This window comes from Ostrinia furnacalis, unplaced genomic scaffold (assembly GCF_004193835.3).
Source record: "Ostrinia furnacalis isolate ACB-3 unplaced genomic scaffold, ASM419383v2 OfSCF0666, whole genome shotgun sequence".
NCBI lineage: Eukaryota > Metazoa > Arthropoda > Insecta > Lepidoptera > Crambidae > Ostrinia > Ostrinia furnacalis.
Window position 1 is genome coordinate 103,127 of NW_021130905.1, and position 20,836 is coordinate 123,962.

A 20,836-nucleotide genomic window follows, 5' to 3' on the forward strand; every position below is an offset into this window, starting at 1 on the left:
TTTTAGCGTAGGCCGTAGAGAAAAGAATGCACACCGAAAGATGCTTTCGATTACTAAACTAAACCTACGTTCAGGAACATTTTCAACAATGAGCCATCACTAATTGGCTGCAAAGCATTGATTAGAAATAGAGCCAAGGGGCTTTCCATAAATTACGTCACACGAATTTCTTGATTTTGACCCCTTCTCTGTCCTTGTCACAGTGTCACATTTGTGAGGTCCCCTTCCCTAGTGACGTCACATATTTTAAAATTTTACATCTAGAAATAAATATTGAATTAAAAACTCACTCCTCAAAGTTCTTATAGGTTTTGAAATTTAGGACCTCTCCCACTCCCTTGTCACACAATGTCACACTTCGTCGAGGACCTTAACGTGTGACATAATTTATGGATGGCTCCCAAGTAGTTACGCCTTACTTTAGCATTATTGTCCCTACAAACACATGGTACAGCGTTGTATGACACCAGGTGGGCCGCTTGCTTAGCGCATCAATCTTGGACCTGAGATTTTAAGCCCACTGTAGTTCGCCTTAGCGTTCATTTTATTTGTAAACAAGTATAATAATACAGCGATATATGACTAGGTGAGCCGCTCGCTCGGCCCATCAATCCTGAACCAACAGTAGCTCGCCTTAGTGCCTTTTCACACGTTCCGGTTGCCGGCTATCCGGCGCCGGGTACCCGGTGGTGAAGTGTATGGGCATGGTACGTAGCTTTCACATGTTCCGGCGTAATTAATCCGGCATGCCCATACATTTGACGCCGGGTAGCCGGCGCCGGTTAGCTGGCAACCGGGACGTGTGAAAAGGGCCTTAGCGTTCATATTCCCTTGCAACGTATAGTACAGCGTTGTATGACACCAGGTGGGCAATTCGTTGGGCGCGTCGATCCTGAACCAACAGTAGTTACTTTAGCGTTCATTTTCCCTCGCAAACACAGTACAGCGATGTGAATAGCGACGTAATGCACAGTATGACTGCAGGTGGGCCGCTCTAATCATGGGCTGGGCGCAACAATCCTGAACCAACAGTAGTAGTTACTCTTTACTTTAGCGTTCATTGTCCCTACAAACACATGGTACAGTGTTCTATGACTCCATGTGGGCCGCTCGCTCGGCGCATCAATCTTGGACCTGAGATTTAAGTTCGTTCGTTTCAGCCAAATGACGTCCACTGCTGGACAAAGGCCTCCCCCAAGGTTTTCCACAATGAACGGTCCTGCGCTGCCCGCATCCAGGCTCTTCCCGCGACCTTTACCAGATCGTCGGTCCACCTAGTAGGAGGTCCACCTCTCCACTCCTAGGAGTAGTCCACCTGCCCACGCTACGTCTTCCAGCCCGTGGTCGCCACTCGAGAACTTTCCTGCCCCAACGGCCATCGTCTCTACGAGCTATGTGCCCCGCCCACTGCCACTTGATTTTAGCAATTCTGCGAGCTATGTCGGTTATTTTGGTTCTCCTGCGGATCTCCTCATTTCTGATTCGATCACGCAGGGAAACTCCGAGCATAGCCCTCTCCATCGCTCTTTGGGTGACCTTGAGCCTTCTTATGATTTAATTCTAAGAGATTTAAGTAAAATAAACCAACTGTAGTTCGCCTTAGCGTTCATATTCCCCTGCAACCTATAGTACATCGATCTATGACACCAGGTGGGCCGGTCGCTGGGCGCGTCGATCCTGGACCTGACGGGCGCGCACCCAAACTCACGCATCCCGTGCTCCGAGCACCGCAACCTCAGCGCCGTGCGCGAGTGGCTGCGCGCACACACGCGCACCATGCGACCGCAGGTAACACGCATACAACGTGACAAGACGCTCGCTACATCATAAGCGAGGCTTATGCCCGTTTTCACCATTAATTTCTATTTTTAAATGACCCCTATGAAAACAAAATTTCTGTTATGTGTTACCATAGGGGTCACTTAAAACATAGGGATTTATTTATTTAAGGATAGTAGGTACACAGCACAATATCAATCTGTAATAACAGTGTTTTTTGTAATTTATGGTGAAAACGAGAATTAGACTAGCAATAAAACTTATAGAAGTTGACTTCCGCAAGCTGTTTACCAATAGCTATGACAAGCCAACTTCTGCAATATTTACACAGAGGTGACAGCTTGTAGAAGTCAACTTCTGCAAATTTTATTGCTAGTATCAACCTTCGTTTAAACCGAGGTTTAGACTAACAATAAACCTTTTCTAAACTAAACCTCGCTCAATGGTACTAGATTGTTGCCAAATTATGACTGATTTAAATAAATCTATCACGAGTACAACACCTGAAGTAACCAATAAGTTCACAACACGTCTTCTTTGTTACAATTGAAATACTTAAGATTGTGTTGTTAACTTCTTGGCTATTTTGGGTATCACCGAACTATTTGACGCTGACTGTCGTCCCCCACATCTTGATCATTTTTATTTTCAATCAGTCTTGAAGATAAGACATTGGCGTTCGCACATACGTCTCGACACACTTTATACAATTATCTAATTCAATATATCATTGTCTGTTCCAATGGGTATGTGTATTACCATAAATATCATTCATTTACACTCGACATCGACAAACTGTACTGTAAGAAACTGTGGCAACAATGCAGTTATCTTGAAATCTAAACAAATTAATTGATTTTGGCTTAGCTTACTTCTCCTATTACATGCAATTTATGTTATTATCTGTTGCCTCCTCTACACTTTTGCTTCTTTAAAAATCAGAGATATATCTGTTCTTTCAATTTTAACACATTTCTTTAATTTTCAGTGATTTCCACTAATATACAAACACCAGTACTTTTAGTACGTAATATTCGGGGTAAGGAACCGTGAGTGAATCGTTTTGTCGCGACTATGCAATAACATCATACATCTAGTTGGTACTAATACGGCCGTGATGTTACTCCATTAGCCAAACACAAACATAATTGTCATTGTTTTAGCACTGAAGATAACATAACAGCCAAAATGTATATTATACAGAAAGTGTAGAAATAATAGTCTTGCTGTTATTTTACCTTCAATATGGTCAGGTTTCTGACTGAATGGAGGTTTTTGGCTTGAGCGTGCTCATCTTCCAATCTAATTAAGGGTGAATTTTTCATATTATTAAACATCCTCGAGTAGAATATGAGCACACTCAAACTGGAAATCTCAATTTAGAAACTGGACCTAAGTCGTTAAGGTCGCCTTACGATCCCACCCACAAAAATCTCGTTTCGTTCCAGTTGACCATGTCCCGATTACGGCCTAAGACGTCATCTCCCACGCGAGTGCCGCTCTACGCCCGCTCCAAAGCCAAGGTGACGGACGAACGGAAAGAAAACACCTACGTCGGAGCGAAAACCGACTCGGAGAGGAAGCGCAGCCCGCCCGTGCTGGCTCAGCGATCCGGTCACGACATCATCAACGTAAACATGAAGTTCGCCAAGAAGAACGAACCCGTGAAAACGCCCTCGCGAACACGTTACTTGTCTGAGAACGAGCCCAAGCCGAAGACGCTGTCCACCAAACGGCGCAATATTTTAGCCATTCGCAAGCCGAACTCGAGTAAGACTCAAGTGGGCGGGGTCGTAAAAGCGAAGGTGAGCCGTCGCTCCGCCGACGACGCGTCGAGCCCGCGCGCGTCTCTAGTGTCAGCCAAGCTGAGCAAGCGCAGTTTCTCGCGCTCGGTCCGCAACCGCTGCCGCGCCATGGCCTCTTCCTCCTCCGACGACATGCTAGGAGCTTGGGAGGACGTAGCTGGTGGTACTGCTTTGGCTGCTCATCCCGAAGCTCTGCCATTAGGTGCCAAGCGCCGGCCGTTATCAAACCCGCCGCCGCCGCATCTTAAAAAGATCCGCCTCAAGACCGGCTTGTAGCGCCGCCCGCGCGCCCGCCCCGCCCCCGCCGCGCCCGCCGCCGCTCCGTCTACGTCACGCTCGTGAGCACGTCACGGCTGGAGCGGGAAGCGCGACCGTCTGATGATTTCTACGCTGACCGCAATTTAACGAATTTCGGGACGTGCGTGTAAGCATTTTTCAATATATTTGTAGAATGCTGACACACACTTCATTTAAAATTCACGGTCAAGTGGTTTAGGAAATGTGGAAGCCTACAAATCGTTGAGATGATCTCGCTTTCGTTGAACCATCTTCGGGCTATTCGGCGGGCATCGGTGCTGAACTTTCTTGCTCCCTAATCAAACTTCAGAATAGTTTTGGAATTATTTGATTGGGACTGGGGCGAGGAAAGCCAACGCGGCCGCGGGCTTAACTCCTGTATCGGATTGTATAATCGGTGCACGAATCGACTCGAAAACGGGTTAATTGATAAAAAAAACACGTAAAATGTTAACGGATTAAATGAAGTGTGCGTTTTATACAATCTGAATCGAACCTCGTCTACTATCGCGTCGGGTGCCGGGACACTTTATTGAAGAGAATAAATTCCGCAGTGCACGGAAGATATGTCGTCGCCTCTCGTACCTTATACCACTAAAATGTCATAAATTGTTCTTTTAACACAGTTTAAATACAAGTGGAATACATTTTCTGTTTTGTCAACTATTTCGTGGCATACGATACGAGATTGGGACGATGATTTGTTGATCTTGTAAATTATTTGTTGTCTATTTGGAATTCGACGATTATCCGACTGATCTTGAACGAAATTGTTGTGTTCTATAAGCATAATTTATGTGAAATTTTTGTAAACAGTCTTTATAGTTTTTACGTTCCTGATTTTATCATGTAAATTTTAATAGAGAATTAACTTTCTTATACAATTTTATAATTAACGATGCTTTAAAAGACATTTTCAAATATAGGGTTAATTATACATTTGTGGTAAATTTAAAGGTGTATTAAGATAACTGGATGTATTATAGTGTGCTCATGGAGCCGTGTTTTCAAAACTATTGATCTCATTTAAGAAAATTAGCGAAATGCCGGCTGTCGTGCGCAGTCGCCGCGGCCCCGCAAACAGGCTCGAGAAACACGCTCGTGTGATATCATTATTATAGCTGTTAAATAAAATAATATATTATAATGGTTCTTTTAGAATTAATATTTACTCTGTTAAATATTTCCACGAATGTAGGACCTCCTCGAGGGCGGCCCTCACCGAACACCCATTAGAGTGCAATAATTTTATAATATAGAGGTAGAATGTATTTGTAACTTGGTTTTATAAAAATTTTATGTATCACTAAAAATTACGATTCTTAAATGTACTTTAAATTTTGGATGTTGTGTGTAATATAAGATGTGTTTATCGTAGAAAAGCATAGTATGTATATTCTAAAATAGTAACTAAAACTATTTATTTATCTGAAGATATTAATATATGATTAAAATAAAACATGAAACTGGCTTTTTATTTCAACGCTAATATTTCTTCGGCCCTTAAATCGATATAAATAGATAGTAAGTGTAAGCCTCTTTTATTTACATTTGAAATTAATAAAATAATCATCTTTGACAAACCACAATTTTTTAACTCGAGAATAGCTGGACAGATTTTGATGAAGAGGATGATGAGATATGTCTAAAAAACTCGATACGCTCGCTTGTTTTTGGCAATATTAGCCGAGTGACAATATTATCGATACTGTCAGATTTAAAACTATCGATAGCATTCAATAGCATTATAATATTATTTGCCCAACTACTAAGGTATCGATAGTCTATCGATAAGTAACGCAAATAAGGAAAAAGAAAAGATTTGTATCGTATCCTGTGATTTGTGCACTGCACATGCGTTAGTTCTTTTCAAGAACATTACCTACACCTGGAATTGAGTAAAAGATATTGATGAAATAAAACTAGACTTATTTAATATAAATTTTATTACAAATATTGTTGTTTTTTTTTTACTTAAACTGCAAATAATATACCAAAATAACATTGTCTAATTGTAAGTAAGCCGGAGATCCAGCAGACATTGATCGCACGCAACAAAAATCATAATGGAAACGGCTCGTCGTCATTGTGTTGTGAAATTTCATACAATGTACAAAACTCGTACACCATTTCGTTATAATTTATACCATTTGTAGGTATATAATGTTACTGAAAAATAACATTTTATATACACACCTAACTATTGCATTGTGATGAAGTTTGAACCTACAATAGCTTAGGTAGGTGATATAGCTACACGACTGTATTTTCCACACTAATGTTGATTTGAGTATTACAATCATAGGAATCATTATCCAAGATGCTACCTCAAAGATATATTCATATAGCTACGAAGCGTGCGTATGCGTTGCCCGCGGCCTTACTGCTTAGTCCTGTGGGTCTAGACAAAGTGCACAATAAAATCGCAAACCAGTCCAATAAAATGGTTGAAATGCCTTTTGTTTTGTATGGAGTTTTGATGGATTCGATTTTCGATTCGATCAAAAAGTGCAACTTGTTTAGGGGGGCTGGTAGGACTACTGCAAGCTAGTCCTGACAGGAACCGTGATACTAAGCAGTTACATTTGCAGCAGTAAGCACGGGCAACTGAACGTGTAGTAATGTGAATATACCTTAACACTTCGCTTGGAAATACAGACTATTTTGTAACATAGACTGGCCGTTTCAACTTTAAATGTCGATTAAACAATCCGCTAAAAACATACATACATAAATGATTGAAATAATTTACAAAAATAAACAATCGTCGTTTTAGAAATATACAACACAATGAGCACTATATAAAACCGACGAAGTATAGTCAAAGCTATCACTCAATAAAGTTGGAATGAGAATAAGAAAATAAAAATATTGAAGTATGATAATACGAATTCTACAGTAAAAGTTCGGTCGGCTCTGTAAAACGAGCCATATTGCATTTTCAATCAGGAGGCAAGTTATCACTATAATAAAAGATATTTGCTGCTCACACAATTATCGCTTTATTCAAGCTTTGTCTATAAAATACTATTGCGGACCGTGGAACATCGTACAATTAATACCAAAATTATAATGCTTTGCACCATTACCTTATTTAAATAGACACAAATTTATATGGTTTCAGAAACCTAAAGAACATAAACCCAAAATTCTTTAGCCTTACGTAAAATTAAAATTGTTTCGTTTTACAGCCAAACAAGTCACTGAAGTCGTAGCTAGAGCTATCGGTAGCAGAGATTGTAGCGCTTGGGCTCGCTAACTAGTAATGCTTGGCTTCTAACCAGGTATTTCGAGAATGTCTATTAAAACGTTTTGTACTTTATTAACAATATATTACAAGTACAACAGACCATTACCATCAGTCTGCAGGGGTAATTTCTAAGGAGATATAAACTAAACGTATTGCTTCAAATTGATAGTTCCTTTTTATTTACAAACAAAATACAAAGGTGATCTCAATCCATAATCTTTGACTAATACAAACTACTATTATTATAGTTACATCAAACTTTAGTCTCCGCACAATCTTCGTTGATTTATTTAATAAAATGGATGACCTTACAACTGTCTGAAATTGATGATACATACAAGACCCCCCACGATTATTTTGTATTAAACCGGGTCTCAAGTGAAATAAAACGTTCAGGAAGATCTTGATACTTAACATTAGGACAAGGGTCTAGTAATACATTACTAGTAAGCGAGGGAGGCTGCTCAGATGCAAACACACACATCTATTGACGTAGCTGCTCATGTTTTGGTAGGGAACCGGTTACAGAATTAAACAGAGAGAAATAGAAATAAATTGAGCTTGGAACATAATAATTAACTAATTAGAAAGTAATTAAGTTTAGTATTAGGCTCGGTTTCCACCGAGGTGGAGCGGAGCGGAGAAATGTTTTGAATAACCAATTTTCATTCAATCTGAATGACATTCGATTGGTTGTTCAAAACATTTCTCCGCTGTGCCTTGGTGGAACCCTAGCCTTCGTGATCACACGAGGGTTACATGCTGAAGGCATCATGCGAGATTGAAGCGGGAAGTAACAGCAGAGTAAATACAAATGAGTAGGTCATCTTCATAGAAACGCAACGAGCGCGGTTTGTATGTGAGCACGCCAATATACGTATGCGGCGCGCACGCACACACTGACAAAATTCGGCGCAACCACGACTGGCTCCCCGCTAAATTTTGGCAGTGTGCGTGCGCGCCGCATACGTGTTGGCGCGCTCACATACAAACCGCGCCCGTGCGTTTCTATGAAGATGACCTACTCATTAGTGTTTACTCTGGTAAGAGTGGGTGCACCGGCCACAAGCAGCTATGTTGTATGCGGCGCTCAGTCGATGTACTGCGCGAGCCAGCGGAAGCCCTCGCCGTAGCCCTGGCGCTTCAGCACCGAGCACATGAACAGCTCCAGCGGCCGCCCGGGCAGCTCCGACCGGGACACCTTGCCCTGCAATGCGGAAAGAGATCGATTCATTTTTTGTTTAGCTTAAACTGACAGAGATGCCGTATGGCATTACATTCGCCTTATGTACCAATTTATATGGCAAGCTTTTGCCCGCGGTTTCACCCGCGTGAAATTTAGTTTGTCACAGATTGTCATAATTTGTAGCCTATGTGTTAATCTGGGTTATAAACAATAATACTGTAAAGTTTCATCAAATTCCGTTCAGTAAATTTTGCGTGAAAGAGTAACAAACATCCAGACATCCAAACTTTTGCATTTATAATATTAGTAGGATTATATAATAAATAAGTCGAGGTTCTAAAGTGGTAAGTTCTAACGAGACGAGACTCAACAAATATATACACGAGGCGCGACCCTATACGTCGCATCTTATTGGATTGTTATTGCACAAATTACTAAGTCCCATTAGCCCCTCGTACTCTAAAATATGCTTGTCGTGATACAAGCATGTGAGCTCACCACAAAAGTCGAGCGGCGGCAGGGACCGAATCCGCGTTCCCCGGATTACGAGCCACGACCAAGTGGACCCTTTCACCGCTCGGTTATCGTGGCTCTATCCTTGGGGGAGGCTTTTGTCTAGCAGTGGCCGTCATATGGCTGGCTAACGATGACAGTTAATATTTGCTGACCTTCCCAGTGGTCTGCTGGTAGAGGTTGAAGAACTGCCGCAGCTCGTCCTCGCTGGCGGCGCCGGGCTTGTCGATCTTGTTGCCGAGGATCAGCACGGGGCAGTTGCTGAGCGTCTCGTCTGTCAGCAGCGAGTCCAGCTCGGCCTTCGGAGAAAAGGTAGTTTTATCACAAAAATGCTAATATCATCAGACCCTGTTCTCAGTGAGAGAAAATTTTAAAAAGTTGGTGGTAGAGCTTATTGCACCTAGATAGATAGTCATCATAATAAAAATAGAAACAGGTGCCAGACCCAGAGGTCCCAGATTCTATTTTGAGTGACGGCAACATTTTTTATTGGTGGTAGTTGTAAATTCAGGCGAATTTAGCTAGCTAGCTATCAATGTAAGGAGCATTGTTGTTTCGCTAGTTGGGAGGTAGGATAGCGAGAATTCCACCTTAATACACCTGATTATCACTTTCCATCAGGTGAGATAGGCTAAGCAAGTGCTTCTCTGTTGTGGGAAAAAAAGGTAAATAATGTCAACCAGTAGCACAAGAACGTAAAAGCGTGGCGATAATTCAACATTCAACAAAGACTAATAGTTTTGTTTTCGAATTGAAACGCTTTACTACTGGTTCCTGGTTTGGCACTGGTGCACCTAAGCTACAATATAAAAACGTACCTTAGACTCGTGCAGGCGTGGACGGTCGCAGGCGTCGACCAGGAACACGATGGCGTCGACGGCGGGAAAGTAGTCGCGCCACACGCGGCGCGCCTGTTGATGCCCGCCCAGGTCGAACGTCGTGAACCGCATACTGCCTATAGACAGCTCCTCCGATGCTGTGGACAATGCAAAGTACTATTGTTTACTTTGTTACAGTCAAAACAAACCAAAAATGTTTATTTGTGAACAGGTAGCAATATGTAGGTGTTAGAAATTAGGCAGTCGGTATCACTATGTTTGGCCCAAGGTTGGTGTACAAAACTGGTATTATTGAGAAAAAATAATCAATACATAATGTAAATGGACATATTCGGTAAGGAGATGTTCACTGCTGGACAAACACCTCCCCTAAGGATTTCCACAATTAACTGTCCTGTTTTGCCTGCATGCAGGTTATTGTTACTTATTGTAGGTAAACTTAGCTGGTAGAAACCATGTAAAAGGACAAGAACATGTGAAGCAATTTGACTGCAGTGATGAATCCACAAATAGAGTGAGTTTTTTGCCTTTAATGCCCATAATATTCCAACGTGGGTAACATCAATTTTACAAAATAGTTAAATGTTGTATGTTAATTTCATCAATAAATAAAACTCACTGTATCAGTGATATAAAGTGTTGTCAGATGTAGATAAAATCACCATCTATTACAGTAATATAAGCGTTAAATTATGTATATGCATGTGTGTTATCACATATAAGTGGGCAATATTATGACTGGTTATATTTAGTTTAACAGTATACAATATTTTTTTAAACAAAAATAAAATATAAATATACAGAGCTGAGGAAAGTATAAAAATACATGCCATAATAATAAAAACAGTGTGATTGCTTTCAGAGTGCTAAAGTGGTTATCATCAGTTTTATTTATGACTACTGAAATAAACATAGTGATAAAAGTTATGCTTCAAAATCATGTCAAGGTGGTACTGACATGTTTAACCCGAACAGATCTCAGAATAACTTTAGGGGGGTCAAATGTCAAAAATAGAAGATCCAACATAGTTTTTTCATCACCTAATAGTAAGAAAAACATTGTAAATTCTTTTTGAGAATTCAGACCAAAACTTTTATTTTACTCTCAAATTCCCTGCTCAAAGACAGACCATCTATCATCAATAGGCCAGGGGAAATTAACAAGGGGCCAGGGAAAATCCACCACCATGCAAACAGGGAAACCCCATATTTTTGGATGTAAATATTGGTATACAAAAGCCACCATATTTGTAGACGTTATATTGGTATACAAAATAATATTGAAATAAGATTTATACTCACTGGGATGCAGTGTTGGCACGTGCTGCGCTAATCTGTCATCCTTCAACATGTGCAGCAGAGTGGTCTTGCCCGCATTGTCTAGGCCCAGGAACAATAGTTTACCTGATTTCTTCCACAAACCTGGTCAAATAGAGATTGTATTGATGAATTTCACAAAGATAACAATAAATGCATTTTGACATTATTCTAATCAGATTATCTTTGAGATAAATCCGAACAACAATTTCCAAGTTGAATTAAATTGTAACGATGACAGACAAATGCTACATAAAACTGGTAATGATAATACACATGGGTAATTGTATAAAATTATACAGCCAAATATGGATTAGTCATGCCTCCAAAGGTCAGATTCAAATTTTGGTTCCTAGTTTGGACATCCTCATCTTCAAATTAAAGTTCATCAATTGGGCACATCACAATAGATGAATACTCACCAAGGAAGCCGAGGACACCAGTGAACCAATCCAAGATAAACATATTGAATCTGAAATTGATGAATGTGTAATAAATAATCAGCTCATCTTCACAAAGAAATAGTTACTAAATAATGACTTGCAAAAGTCTTTGTTATCTACTCCGATTTGTCTGGCAACGAACATCAGACACCCGAGTTATAAGACAATGTAAATATATTACGATCTTGCAAGATTACACCAAAAACGTAGTAAGAATGTGATATCGAGTTGAGTAACATGAATGACAGAACGTCATTCGAGTACATGCAACTTTGATCCACAAATTCTATCTGTTCGCAGTAAAATTACTCACTTATTAAAATTGAACTAGATTAACTAATACTAGGAGAAGTTTATCACAATATTTCGCACTTATTTGCAATATGTTACGCCGCTAAAACCGACGATTTTTCTCAGCAATGTAAATGCGATGGAAATATGAATCTGTTGGCAATGACGTATACTACTTCCGGAAGTTGTCACTCTGAATAAAGCTGCGTCCACAGTACCACGCCTTTCATGTTATTGAGCTCATAGCTCAATGTCTACAATAAAACTACATTCACCCTACTTCATGGAAAGTGACCATAACCATAAATAACTTTGACATGGATGGGACATAACATCTAGCAAAACAAGATACGGTATTTTAAATATTTATAAGATATTTAAACTCAGTTGAATTTTTAAAGTACTTAAGAAATAAACTACGACTTATAATGTACCGGTTCATTTATTTCAATATATTTTGTGTTACGTTCCTCATGAAATTCTCAATAAATGCTTTCGGTTTCTTTGACTTTCTCTGACTTTTTGGATGCTGAAATCATCACTTATGGTATTTAACAAGCTTACTGCAATAAAAACATCTTAGGCTTACTGCTGATAAGGAAAATGGTAACAAAAGGAAGTATATTATTCCTATTGATAAGTCTAGTAAATAACCGTGGCATTATTTTCATGCTCTACAAAAACCGGTTTTCAGAAATTATGGCAACATTGTACAGTTTGGAATATTATTGACAATTCGACTTCCGGTAGTTCTTTCTAGTTTTGACAGCTTTCAAAAGCAAAGGTATTACGGATTTTTGTAAAAAGTGAATGCAAAAGTGTGTTAATTGATGAAATATATTGTGTAAATCGTGTATTATTGTACACATAACCTGCTTGAATGATTTTTAGGCAAACTCTTTGAGGATTCACTTGATTTTTGTAGGTTACAATAGTGCTCAGTAGTGTTGTCGTTTTCAGGCTGAACCATGGCTCCCAGGAAAAACAAAGTTGCAAAAGAGGAGGTCCAAGTGACCCTTGGTCCCCAGCACTTGGTCGGCGAGACAGTGTTTGGAGTCGCCCACATTTTTGCTTCTTTCAATGACACATTCGTGCATGTCACCGACTTGTCTGGTCGGGAGACCATCGCCAGAGTCACCGGTGGCATGAAAGTCAAAGCTGATCGTGATGAAGCTTCACCCTACGCCGCTATGTTGGCCGCTCAGGTACTTGCATCACTTTGTTTACACTTAGAAACTTGCGAATTACAAAGAGTTGTTGTACTTTGAGGTTATGTTTTGATGGTGTTTTTAGGCTGTATTGTCTTTGAAATTCAAACTTAAAACCTACAAATAACATAAATTATTACATACATCACTTTGATGCTTTTCATCTAAACCCTATAATCTATTTATTGTGTGTTTAAATCTGAAACTAAAAAATACCATTACATAGTTGAATATAACCCTTACTTCTGTGATTTTATGTAGATAATGAAGAATAACTTATGTTTTTCATGAACTAACTTGAGGCTTGGCATTAATTACCATGTTTAACTGTTTCCAGGATGTTGCTGAAAAATGCAAAACTCTTGGCATCACAGCCCTCCACATTAAGCTGCGTGCTACTGGAGGCAACAAGACCAAGACCCCCGGGCCCGGAGCCCAGTCGGCCCTGCGAGCGCTGGCCCGTTCCAGCATGAAGATCGGCCGCATTGAAGATGTGACCCCCGTGCCCTCAGACTCCACCCGCAGGAAGGGAGGTAGACGAGGACGCAGGCTGTAAATCTTTAGCTTTAAGCAACTGTGGACTTCAATAAATAAGTTTACGGTTATATTGTCTTTTTATTTTGTCTCATTTTTATATCAATACAGATTTCCTCCCTTAGTTAGGTTTTGTTCCTGAATTTTTAATTAGGTAAGTAGTATTTACCTATTTTATTTTGGAAGATGGATATCTATCTATAGGATAGAAGCACAGGTTCAGTCATCTGGCTCTGCTTTGATTTTGACTACCCTAAATTTTCACCAATATGTAAGCAGGAATTTTAGATTGAAATAAATTAGTATCATTTTCAATATTACAATGTTTTTCATACTCATTTCAACCTACTCAAAAGCCAAACATGGTCTTTCTCTAAGCTAACTAAAGCGCACGCATGTACGACAGGTATCTCATATTTAGGTTCCGTTCTACGAGTAACGGTACAAGGCATATTATAATCCTGATCCCGCGCTGGACGCGGGATGCTATCACTATGACAGTGGCGATTGGCGCCACAAGTAACGACCGAGAACACCACCCGGACTGCTTGCCGAGACGCAGTCTTCACTCCGGAACTTGTTTATTCTCGTTGTCCCCACCAGTGGAGAATTTCCAACTGGAAATGAATCGAGGAAGTGGCGCGGTGCGATGATTCAGATAGCAATAGTCTGACAGCTACGCACAGCACAGCTCACACATCTCTCGTCTGCACACCACTCCGCTTTCGTGGAAATAGCCTGCCAGCTTCTCCGAACCGCTTTCCACTTTGGTGAAAACCGGGCCTTAATGAACCTACTAAAAGATTAATAGCAATAAACTATTAATTGCTACTTAGCTCCTTATTTTCATACAGGATTTATAAAAAAATAAGTACTTATATGAACACTGTGAATGTCCCTTATCCATGGAGCACAGACAGACCTTAATTTACTATGGACTGTTTAATAAAAAAATACCATGCGCTGTAATTTGCAGGTAGAGTTAGCGTACCCTGAGCACGAATATTCTCGTTATGGTATTCGATTCGATGTTTTTGTTACGAGTTTTTCGTTCTCAGGGTGCACACACCACCTACTACTGTGGTGACGAGCCATACACATCCCCGAGATCCCATCTTTTTGACATTCATATTATTAATAAAATAATTGTTCAAATCAATCAAAAAAGTCTGGAGCCATGATTTACTTTCTTAGTTTGTAGTAGTACTGTTCTGAGTTTTGTACAAGTAATTATCATATCTTTAAAAATGAGCCGCTACTAATCTTTCATTATATTCTTAAACAAGCTTGGGAGGAATTAAATAAGATAAAGAAAACACAANTAGATAACCCATTTAAACCCATAATAACATATAGGCTATAAATTATTTATGACGATCTGTGACAATCTAAAATTCACGTGGGGGAGACCGCGGGCAAAAGCTAGTGGTATCTAAAATCATGAAGTATTTCATTAATGGAAATAAATGAAAATGATTATTAATTTAGTCATTACCATAGGTGCAAAGTTATTAGAGGCAAGTTCCGCTATAATCCTACCGTATGGTTATACGAATTTTTAGACAAGTTCCACAAATATTTAGGTGTGACGCAAGTAAAGCAATAGAGTGTTGGGAAATAGGTATTCAATTAAAGATAAAGGAAACACAAATTATACTAATTAAATTTTAATTATAGGAAAATAATGCAATAAAAATACTAATGTATAGAAAATTTCTAAGTAATAATTTTACAAACAACACCATGTCAAAACTCTTTGTGAAAATAATATTGAGTCAGTTTTAGTGCAAAGGTATGGGAATGCTTCAATAAATAAATCAAACAGGAAAGCAACGAACTAAGTAAATGAAACATTGCATTATAAAACTAATGATCGATTACTATAAAATGTGTCTGAAAATGAGAGTTATTTACAATCTGCCAGATATGATATTGCACATCAACACTTAAAATTAAATATAATATTGCATGAATTCATAACATTGGTAGATGGCAACCTGTATTAATATAACAAAATTCCTTGTGCTATCAAATTACACATTTTCATAACACCTAATACATTTCTCTACGTCCAGATCTTACAGGCTTCCTACTTCTTTTTCTTACATTTTTCACTATAAATTCCTTTAACAACATTCGTCCTACACGCAATGATACGACGGTTCATGGTACGACTGGAACCGTCCGCTCCGCCGTATGGCTCCTACACGACACGCATGTAACACGCGACGCTATGTGAGGTAATATCACATTTGGGACTATATACTTTTATCATTATTAAATAAATTATTATACTAACTAATTTATCGCGTACGATTTCATTCTCGGTCTTATACTATTACTTATACTTGAGTTTATAAATATAAATGATTTAATATGGACAGATTATAGGTATCATGTTATCGAAGCGAGTTCCGTGTGCGGTCGGAGCATGAAATCGCACGCGGCTGTCGTACGAGCTAGGGAGTGTATCGTCGTGGACGAGCGAAGGCGCGCTGTGGTGTTCCGTAGACCTAACCTACGATACTATACAGACGTACAAAACGGCTCAGGCACAACGTGGCATCAAGTTATGTTTCAAACGCTAATAGTAAGTGCTACGCGTACTAAATGCAAACTCAGCTATTTGGTAACTTAACCTAACATTTCATCACTGTTGAGATTTTCATAGCGATATACTATTAACATACCGTATCGATACATAAATTCAGGAGAAACGGTAGCTTAGATAAAAATCATTTAGAGAAAAATATATTACATCAATAATATTAATAAAAATCGTCAATGGAAAACAGTAGCGAGAACGAAGGCGTTTCAATACATCAAAACTTTAAATTAAAACTATGTCTATGTAGTATACATGAAAACGTACACATCTAAAACATTAATATTCAGTAACAACAATGATTTATATATTTCAGATATTATTTTCAAATGTGTTCAATTTTTCTTAAATCTATTGATTACTAAAAAAGAAATAGAAAAATTATAGTTAATTGGGTACTATCAGTAAAACTTTTGATATTGTNCATACACGTATCCCGTTTTACCCCCTTTTCCCGAATTTTCTTTGCTATAAACCTCACGGAGCCCGAGACCTTTCCAACGAATGCAAAACCGTGGAAATCTGTTCGTGCGTTCTGGAGTTATAGCGTCAGGGAGGAAAACCAGACTTATTTTTATATAGTAGATTTACCTATTAAAAATCCTTGAGAGAATATGTGCCGATTTTAAACTATGGACCACACAAAGAGAGAATATAAAATAAGGGCTATCTTACTAATATTATAATTGCGAAAGTTTGTGTGAATGCGTATGTTGCGCTACTTTCACGCAAACACTCAACGGATTTTGATGAAACTTTGTTTAATCGATCTGTGACAAGCTAATTTTTTTATATGTGAGAAGCCGTGGGCAAAAGCTAGTTCAAAATAAAAATACCATGTGCTGTGCTTTTGAACTTTGTTGTACATTAGTCTTGGACCGCGATACTTTCAAATATGATCCAAAACTAATTATATCATTTTGATAATATAATAATGTAGAATAAATTATTTTTCCGTTATCCTACTAATATTATAAATGCAATGTTTGGATGTCTAGATGTTTGTTACTCTTTAACGCAAAAACTACTAAACGGATTTTGATGAAATTTACAGTATTATTGTTTACTAGCGGCCGCCCGCGACTTCGTACGCGTGGATCCCGTTTTACCCCCTTCATCTATCTTACGCGGTTTAGATTTTTTCATACAAATGTTTTTTCCCGCTAACTCCCGTTCCCGTGAGAATTTTGCAATATCCTGTTGTAACTAAGCTTTAAATTTACTAAGGTACCTGCATGCCAAATTTCAAGCGTCTATCTTACGTGGCTTAGATTTTTTCATACAAATGTTTTTTCTCGCTAATTCCCGTTCCCGTAGGAATTTTGCAATATCCTGTTATAACTAAGCTTTAAGTTTACTAAGGTACTTGCTTGCCAAATTTCAAGCGTCTAACTTAAGCGGTTTAGATTTATCATACAAAAGGATTTTCCCGCTAATGCCCGTTCCCGTGGGAATTCCTAAGTATCCTATAACCTGCCCAGGAGTATGAAGAATAATTGTACCAAGTTTCGTTAAAATCCGTCGAGTAGTTTTTGTTTCTATAAGGAACATACAGACAGACAGACAGACAAAAAATTTACTGATTGCATTTTTGGCATCAGTATCGATCACTAATCACCCCCTGATAGTTATTTTGAAAATATATTTCATGTACAGAATTGACCTCTCTACAGATTTATTATAAGTACAGGGTGGCCAAAACAGTGAGGTCTAAAAGAAAAATTTAGATTCCTTACATCAAGGTGTACCTAAATCACCCCCATGTATATTATACGATTGTGCTTAGTTTAGGTTAGGTTTAGGAGATAGAGTTAATTTTGTGATTTTTCAAAATTTTATGACCTAGTAGGCTTTAAACATTTTTATCTTTTTTTTGGGTTGACTTTTTTCAGATTTCTTTTTTTTTACAGATTTGTTATGAATTGCAGATGTTTGAAAAAAATAATCACCTTTCTATCTTTGATTCAAGGTACAAAAGTTTTGCTAGAAACATTAAAATTATGCTTTTATCAAAACACTATCAAATTTTCAACTTAAAAGTTTAAGTAAAAATAAGAACTTCCATAGGTCCAAAACCATTTTAAAAACTGCGCCGTTTCCTGAACATTCATAATAATACAAAAAAAGATCTACTTAATAGGCTACTATTTCCTGTAATCGGTCCACTAAAGTGGTAAGTCGGAGATTCCGTTACATGTTTTTGACTTTCTTAGAGTGAATTAATATTGGGAATCATCTAAGTTTACATTACGTAGAACAGATTTAGAGCAGTAACTGGACAGAACATGTTTTTATTCTAAACTAGGAAGCTCTTGCCCTTCATCACACCTGGTGGAAACTGATGATTATGCTGAAGGTGGAAGGGAACTTCAACTACAAAGGAACTATGGCTTCCTACCTCCAAATTCCGGAACACATTGTTATTTTAAGTAAGTTTTGATGANCATCTAAAACATTAATATTCAGTAACAACAATGATTTATATATTTCAGATATTATTTACAAATGTGTTCAATTTTTCTTAAATCTATTGATTACTAAAAAAGAAATAGAAAAATTATAGTTAATTGGGTACTATCAGTAAAACTTTTGATATTGTCTTATTGATAGATAATCACACGTCAGCTCTAAATTATTCGTCCACTTATATTACATGTTGAAAATCACTTTGGTACGTAAAACTAGGTATCATAGCCTTTTCTATTCTACAAACGAATGGCATAAGAAAATACTTGCTCACTAGCTTTGTAGGCCCTTATCCCGCTGGCGTTCGAAACTTGGGAAGTTGTACGACAAACGTCGCGAGGGTGTCGGATCATAATATTTGTGTTCCGAACGCAAGCGAGATGAGGTCTCGGAGTATAGTTCAGTGCTGTGTTTGACCCCAGTAGATGGGATCTCCCGCGAGTCCGGCGCTTAGTTCATCCACTTGCGGCAGTTGGGCGCTCCGCACATGCACATAATCTTGTGTGCGTCGTCTTCAATGTCGAATTTGTAGTCGTATGCCAGCTGCGAGAGGAAAAAATGTTATCATAAATTGAGATTTATAACAAAAGAACATCGTGCGACTCGTGCCGTATAACATAACGAGTGATGTTTGTCAAAGTCATCGTTTATGAAAAGTAGCAAGGCATTATGTGGGTGGCACGTGTCTCGAAGATTTTATCTCCTATTGAATAAGAATATTTACAGCATCAATGTATGAAAGCAGTAAACTAACTCGCGCATGACACTACAAGCTTTACTCATACATGATATCATAATGTACGAGTCACGCCCCTTGATGTCAAATTATCTTTAGACTCCCCAACTACAGATACAGACAGCTATTAAATTAGTCGGCTGAAGAGGAATCGGCCGATACCAAATCGGTGTAGTATGCGTACTTCCATTTATGTTGATATCGATTAACAGCCCAACCAAACTACCAATGACAAAAAGCCTGCGGGGTGTCTTCGCGTTCTCTCAAGATACCCATGAATGAGTAACAAAACGACGGGCTGGAAGACGTAGCGTGGGCAGGCCTCCTACTAGGTGGACCGACGATCTGGTATAGGTCGCGGGAAGAGCCTGGATACGGGCAGCGCAGGACCGTTCATTGTGGAAAACCTTGGGGGAGGCCTTTGTCCAGCAGTGGACGTCATTTAAAGCCTGGTCCGTGAGAATTTTGTCCAATGACCCCAAGCAACCCGTCCTTATCGCTCGCGCGTAATTATGTTGCTGTCGCGCTCGCACACTCACTGCGGGCGCCCGTCGCACAGTCACGACAGCAATGAGGGCTATCGTTTTTATACTTAACAGTTGGCACCCCTGGCGATTGACAGGACCTTACTCTACAGTGGCGCCATCTTGATGAGTGCAAATGCGATAGTCCTCCTACCACTTCAGCGCTCACAAGTTGGCGCCACTGTCTTCGCTACTAACAAGTGACAGGACCGTACTCTACAGTGACGCTAACTGGTGAGCGCTAAAACGATAGCCCTCATTACGCGTGAGCGATAAGTAAATTAAAGAGTCGAGAGCTATCTACTGTAATAATTTTGGTGCTCACGGACCAGGCTTTAGCTGAAACGAACGAATAACAAAAGGAAGTATTAGCTCACCTCCTCCCCCCTGGCGATGCGTCGCTTGGCGAAGATGACGATGCGGAGATGGCGGTCTACCTCCACAGTCTCGGCCACGCAGTTGGGCTGGCACGAGTGGTTGATGTAGCGCGCCAGCCCGCCGCTCAGCGTGGCGTCGATCACGCGCCGCTCGTCCAGCCGGAACATGTAGATGCCTCGGTTCTGGGGAGAATAACAAACGAAACTTAGACCGAGTTGCACCAAAACGTCAAATCTGTCAAACTCCATACAAAAAATACCGGTTGTGGTTATAGTTACGACGGTTAAAGGTGGTGCCTCTAGTCAACCGAAAACTATAGGTACTGTCTGTGATCTGGAAAAACGCTGTTTCTAAAGAAGTATTTGTGTGGAAATATCTACGTTTGACGTCACTAATCATAGGAAGTTTTTAAAGTCAACTAAAAACAATTGGCTTTTCATGTATTATTTAAAAATCGTTTATAAAGTTAGTGCATGGAACTACTTTTGGTTACAAGTACAAAACAATTTCTGGTCTAAACCGATGTGAGAGAGTTGTTTCCCTTTTTCTCAGGAAGTTGCCAACATTTTGAGACGCGTGACATAGATCACGTAACAAAAACAAAAGATCTTATTTTTTTTGGACTAGCACAATTTATAAGCAATAACAACACAACACGAAGAGAA

The 20,836-nt window shown here is 39.2% G+C and overlaps 3 protein-coding genes across 5 annotated transcripts in view; 2 read left to right on the forward strand and 1 right to left on the reverse strand.

The window, feature by feature from the left end:
- LOC114366710 (cytosolic carboxypeptidase-like protein 5) overlaps window positions 1-5,185 on the forward strand; it is a 32,222-nt gene extending 27,037 nt beyond the window's left edge. The window contains exons 18-19 of the mRNA XM_028323661.1: window positions 1,651-1,788; window positions 3,228-5,185. Coding sequence (XP_028179462.1) covers window positions 1,651-1,788; window positions 3,228-3,860 — 771 coding nt within the window. The 3' untranslated portion in view covers window positions 3,861-5,185. The remainder of the gene's footprint in view (window positions 1-1,650; window positions 1,789-3,227) is intronic.
- A 2,904-nt stretch (window positions 5,186-8,089) lies between these two features.
- On the reverse strand, window positions 8,090-11,904 carry Sar1 (Secretion-associated Ras-related 1). 2 transcript variants are annotated; one of them, XM_028323669.1, is made up of 6 exons: window positions 11,802-11,898; window positions 11,409-11,458; window positions 10,972-11,091; window positions 9,649-9,806; window positions 8,986-9,129; window positions 8,090-8,338 (listed from the first exon to the last, which is right to left on the reverse strand). In XM_028323669.1, the coding sequence occupies exons 2-6, from the start codon at window positions 11,449-11,451 to the stop codon at window positions 8,222-8,224; spliced, it is 582 nt and encodes a 193-aa protein (XP_028179470.1). In that variant the 5' UTR covers window positions 11,452-11,458; window positions 11,802-11,898; the 3' UTR covers window positions 8,090-8,221. The 2 variants fall into 2 exon arrangements, with proteins under 2 accessions (XP_028179470.1, XP_028179469.1); XM_028323668.1 differs by having other exon boundaries at window positions 8,091-8,338; window positions 11,743-11,904.
- A 510-nt stretch (window positions 11,905-12,414) lies between these two features.
- Window positions 12,415-13,533, forward strand: RpS14 (ribosomal protein S14). Of its 2 annotated transcripts, none has more exons than XM_028323666.1 (3): window positions 12,415-12,504; window positions 12,681-12,925; window positions 13,266-13,533. In XM_028323666.1, the coding sequence occupies exons 2-3, from the start codon at window positions 12,689-12,691 to the stop codon at window positions 13,482-13,484; spliced, it is 456 nt and encodes a 151-aa protein (XP_028179467.1). In that variant the 5' UTR covers window positions 12,415-12,504; window positions 12,681-12,688; the 3' UTR covers window positions 13,485-13,533. The 2 variants fall into 2 exon arrangements, with proteins under 2 accessions (XP_028179467.1, XP_028179468.1); XM_028323667.1 differs by having other exon boundaries at window positions 12,491-12,538.
- The last annotated feature ends 7,303 nt before the right edge of the window (window positions 13,534-20,836 follow it).

Coding starts and splice junctions, on each gene's coding strand:
- RpS14 (XM_028323666.1), top strand. CDS start 12,689: ATGGCTCCCAGGAAAAACAAAGTTGCAAAAGAGGAGGTCCAAGTGACC. Junction 12,926..13,265: donor CCGCTATGTTGGCCGCTCAG/GTACTTGCATCA, acceptor AACTGTTTCCAG/GATGTTGCTGAAAAATGCAA.
- Sar1 (XM_028323669.1), bottom strand. CDS start 11,451: ATGTTTATCTTGGATTGGTTCACTGGTGTCCTCGGCTTCCTTG. Junction 11,092..11,408: donor TGGTGTCCTCGGCTTCCTTG/GTGAGTATTCAT, acceptor CTATTTGACCAG/GTTTGTGGAAGAAATCAGGT. Junction 9,807..10,971: donor CGTGCCAACACTGCATCCCA/GTGAGTATAAAT, acceptor CATTGTCCACAG/CATCGGAGGAGCTGTCTATA.